Source organism: Zea mays, chromosome 4 (genome assembly GCF_902167145.1).
Source record: "Zea mays cultivar B73 chromosome 4, Zm-B73-REFERENCE-NAM-5.0, whole genome shotgun sequence".
NCBI lineage: Eukaryota > Viridiplantae > Streptophyta > Magnoliopsida > Poales > Poaceae > Zea > Zea mays.
The window spans coordinates 188,476,260-188,480,441 of NC_050099.1; the positions used below are offsets into that span (position 1 = coordinate 188,476,260).

General features: G+C 43.1%; 1 protein-coding gene across 1 annotated transcript; it reads right to left on the minus strand.

The window, feature by feature from the left end:
- Nucleotides 1-883: 883 nt before the first annotated feature.
- LOC100280378 (uncharacterized) lies at nt 884-3,699 on the minus strand. The gene is made up of 7 exons (NM_001366131.1): nt 3,182-3,699; nt 2,886-3,003; nt 2,155-2,273; nt 1,731-1,816; nt 1,450-1,559; nt 1,328-1,357; nt 884-1,254 (listed from the first exon to the last, which is right to left on the minus strand). The coding sequence occupies exons 1-7, from the start codon at nt 3,685-3,687 to the stop codon at nt 1,198-1,200; spliced, it is 1,026 nt and encodes a 341-aa protein (NP_001353060.1). The 5' UTR covers nt 3,688-3,699; the 3' UTR covers nt 884-1,197.
- Between the last annotated feature and the right edge of the window lie 483 nt (nt 3,700-4,182).

The following is a 4,182-nucleotide window of genomic DNA, read 5'->3' on the forward strand; positions in this document are numbered from 1 at the left end:
TTGAAAATATTATTCAAACAAAAGAAATTTCATGAAAGACTCTTCTTTAAATACTACTCCATACATTCAAAAATATAATTCAAGAATCTCGGTGATACTTATCTACTACTACGCATTGTGCTAATGTAGTAGGTGGGCTTAGAGAGAGATATAGTAGATATTTTTTCTGTCATAGATGTAGACATAAACACGCATATAGTGTAGCGGTAGCTACTTGCCTGAGGGGTCACGCGTTCGAATCCCCTTGTGGCCATTTGTGTTTTTTTAATTTTTTAGTTAGACGTGGGCTGTACGTGAGAATAAGAATGAGATTTGCGGAAGAGGGGAATGAGAAAGACATAATAGAGAATGGTGGCAGAACATAGGAATGGGCTGTGCGGGGAGAGAGAATAGGAATGACAGAACAAGAAATGAAAATGACATAACAGGGAATGATGACAGAACACGGAATGGGTAGGCTACCCTTGCGGGGTGTGCGGGGAGGGAGAATAGGAATGGTAGAACAAGAAATGAGAATGCAGAATAAGAAATGAGAATGGTGACAGAACACAGAATGGATATGGCAGAACACAGAATGGGCAGGCTACCCTTGCGGGTGTGCAGGGAGGGAGAATAGGAATGGTAGAACAAGAAATGGGAATGCAGAATATGAAATGAGAATGGTGATAGAACACGAAATGGGCAAGCTACCCTTGCAGCCTTAATAAGTAGTAGAGATATAATATTAATGTTACGATGATATTTTGTTACATGAATTTGACATATCATTATAATATTTGTCGCTCTATTCTATGTTTTATACTAAATTTTAACTATCGTGACAACACACGAGCACATACCTAATTTAATTTAAGGAACCCAAATTCATTCAGCCATTCATATTCACGAACACCTACCCGGCAAACAGATCAGATCAATTAATTGCAGGTACAAGTAAAAAAAAGGACTCCGACAGTTAGCTAAATCTGATCCATCCTCATAATTACAGTAATAAACAAGCATGGAATTGCTTCGCTACTGCCCAGTGGCTATCTACCTGCAGCTTGTAGAAGGCCGACACAGCACTGAGCAGACAAAAAATGTCTGAATTATACACACAAGAAACCCAGTCTTAACAGTGTCGTCCCAGCAGAAATGAAATAATTAAGTGCCTGGAAAAGAAGTCCCTTCAAATGAATCAACAACAATGATCATAACTCAAAGGAGACCGTTAACGCCGTACTTATCACTTCTTGCTCTCTTCAGTAATTCCCTCTACATGGTGAGTCAGCTAGTCACAGGCTTGCAATAAAAAAAGAATTGCTGAACCTTGTGAAGAAGAACTAACCTGAATCTGTGTGGTAATGCATCCAACACCCTAGTTTTGAATTTTGACAAGTTTACAACTAGGCTTTAATATCACCGAAAGAAGAAGGGAAAATGTGGAAAGATGCTATAGGCATTGCATACCTGAAACTTCTTCACCGCCCAAGGTACATCACTCCAGGTTTTAGATTGTATGTCCTCCCAAAATAAAGGCACTTGAACTGACTCTACATGCTGGATAAACCTTAAGCTACCTGTTACAGGTACAATGTATGGTACATCAAATAGCAGCAGGTGATGCTCCAAAATAAGGTCATCATGTACCTGCTGGAGTGCTGGTCTTGTTATCCGAGAGAGAGAGAGAGAGAGAGAGAGAGAGAGAGAGAGAGAGAGAGAGAGAGAGAGGCAGAGAGTATTATTATTACTTGTAACAAAGGCTTCCTTCCAGAATTCATTCATGGACCACGATGGAGAGACCTCTCGTACTGGGATTCCAATATCATGGCACACCCTGTTCCAAAGAAATAAAATTGTGTTACGAGGCATCAGTATTTGGTAATAATCTCTAATTCATGATATCTCAGTCAGGATAGCAGAGGCAATCACTCCCTCTCACGCAACCCCTTTAGTATGTGATTATTAGGTCTAGCATATGTCAATGGACCTAGTGCAGAGAATACAGAGTGCAAAACTGTGAGATGAAAACAAGGTAATCTCAAAGTAGGCATAAGGTGCCTCCCAGCTACTTTATCAGTATACAGTATCCTAAAATTTGTTTCACTTCCTCCAAAATCGTATAAGATGATAAAGCCAAAGCACGTGGAATTCAGAGTATCAAAGAATATTTACTCGATCACTATCTGACGCATAATCCCAGGGAGAACTCCGTCACTCAGTGGTGCTGTTTGCACTTCAAACTTAGTAGCCATTGTTTGATTAGAGAATTTTCCGTTGCTCTCGCATTCCTCCTATGGAGAAATACATCAGTTATTGTATAGACGAAAACTATATTCGAAATTCCAAAATGACAATGCACTTGTTTAAGTTTACAAATTGCAGTGTACACCATTAGTAGTGAAGATCCATGTGGCTGGCAATATGCTGCGGGTACTTCTAGAGGGATCAGGTAAATACAACAATAAAATCTGAAAAGTATAAAGATATCTATCTGGTTATTCCTCGGAGGCTTGGACATCCAAGAATCCATTCAAAGGAAGGCACCAAGGATTGTCATTTTAGCCCAGACTCTAATCAGTAAGTGTGTTTATATGATGGCGGACAATGATTAAGGCAGCAGCAGCAGCAGATGTAAATAGTAGAGTAGAACTGAACAGAAATGGTGAAAAGAAAATTTGTGAAAGGAAATGCATATGACTTTCACTTGTGGCTTGCCATGGTTATACTCATTTCTCTGTTCTGAGGAACAAAAACAGCATAAGACTAGTTAAGTGATGAGTACTGAGAACTCTATAATATCATTGGCATTCAGTGTAAGTGCAGAAGGATTCTTCTTCCATATTATATATCCGTAAAAATCACAAGAAGGTGCCTTTCATAGACAGGAAATAAGTTGGACTCGCCTGTTGGCAGACAACAAAGAAGTTTGTAACAGCGCCTTCAAGAATGTGATCCCCGTCATTAGTCAGCAAGAGCTCAGTGACCCCAGGAGGCCTCATCTTTTCCAAACTCTTCCGGATCCTGCATGCATCCGAAGGTAAGGTAAGAAATGGAACATCAGCTCACCATCTTAGGCAGCAACCAAAACTTGCAGGAAGATTGCAATGAATCACATTAGTTAGATAGAGCAAAGAGAAGACGAAAAAGATTAAATAAAAGAAGAAACAGGAGAATACATACAGTAGAGTACAGCACCCACCTGGCCCAGGACGCGTACTTGGCGGCAGCGGCGTCCCTTCCCCTGCCGGCCGCGGCAAGCCTGGCCCCCGATTCTCCAAAGATCGGCGGGGAATACGTCCCCACGTGGACGAAGACGTCGAGGCCAGCCCCGCCACCGCCAGAAATGGGATCGGCTCCCCTGACCAGGGCCGTGAGCGCCAAATCCTCGTCCTTGGTCATGGGCAGCCTTGTGCGCATCTCGCGGATGGCGACCCGCACGGAGGGGTTCACGAGAGAATGGATGGATAGTAAATCGAGGTCGAGGGCGCGCGATCGGGGGAGGGGGAGGCCGAGCAGGTTGGGGCGGGAACGGGCGAGGAGCGTGGCGGATTCGGCGAGGCGGCGGAGGTGACGTGTCCACCAGAGGAGGGTTCCGGGGGCGGTGGTGTAGGCGCCCGGAGTGGAGACGAGGAAGGCGGCGGCGGAAGGTGGAGCGTGTGGGGAGATACCGCCATTGCTGACGAGCACGGCCGCCGGCGACGCCATGCTCAGGCTCAGCTGAACTGACGGTGGTGTTGACTGGGACGGGAGGACGGGACAGGTGGTAGTGAATGTGAGATCGGACGGCCGTGGGACACCAGATTGAGGATCGCACGGCCTACACCTGACCTACTGTATGTTGTATGCTGCAATTATGATGAAATGTCATTTTTCTTTTCTTCGCCTACACCTACTCGAGACGAGGGATTACAAAACCGGCGAAACCGCTCGGTTTATCAAAATCGTGGCTCCACGATATTGGTTTACCAGTTTTTAAAATTCATTTTAAATTTTAAAAAATATAAATATATATGTATATATAAAATGAAAAAATACAATAAAAAGTATAAGTTCTAGTGAGTTATTTGATATACAATATATCTAAATTTAATTTAGTTTAGCTCATTAAAAAATAGAAAAAGTATGGACCTGTTAACCCGTTGATTTATCGTCAGAAGTCGGTGGTTTACCACGATTGGAGCAGGTAAAGCGTGTTTTAGT

Coding starts and splice junctions, on each gene's coding strand:
- LOC100280378 (NM_001366131.1), bottom strand. CDS start 3,687: ATGGCGTCGCCGGCGGCCGTGCTCGTCAGCAATGGCGGTATCTCCCCA. Junction 1,817..2,154: donor ATGCGTCAGATAGTGATCGA/GTAAATATTCTT, acceptor TCTTTGGAACAG/GGTGTGCCATGATATTGGAA. Junction 1,560..1,730: donor GAAGGAAGCCTTTGTTACAA/GTAATAATAATA, acceptor TACCTGTAACAG/GTAGCTTAAGGTTTATCCAG.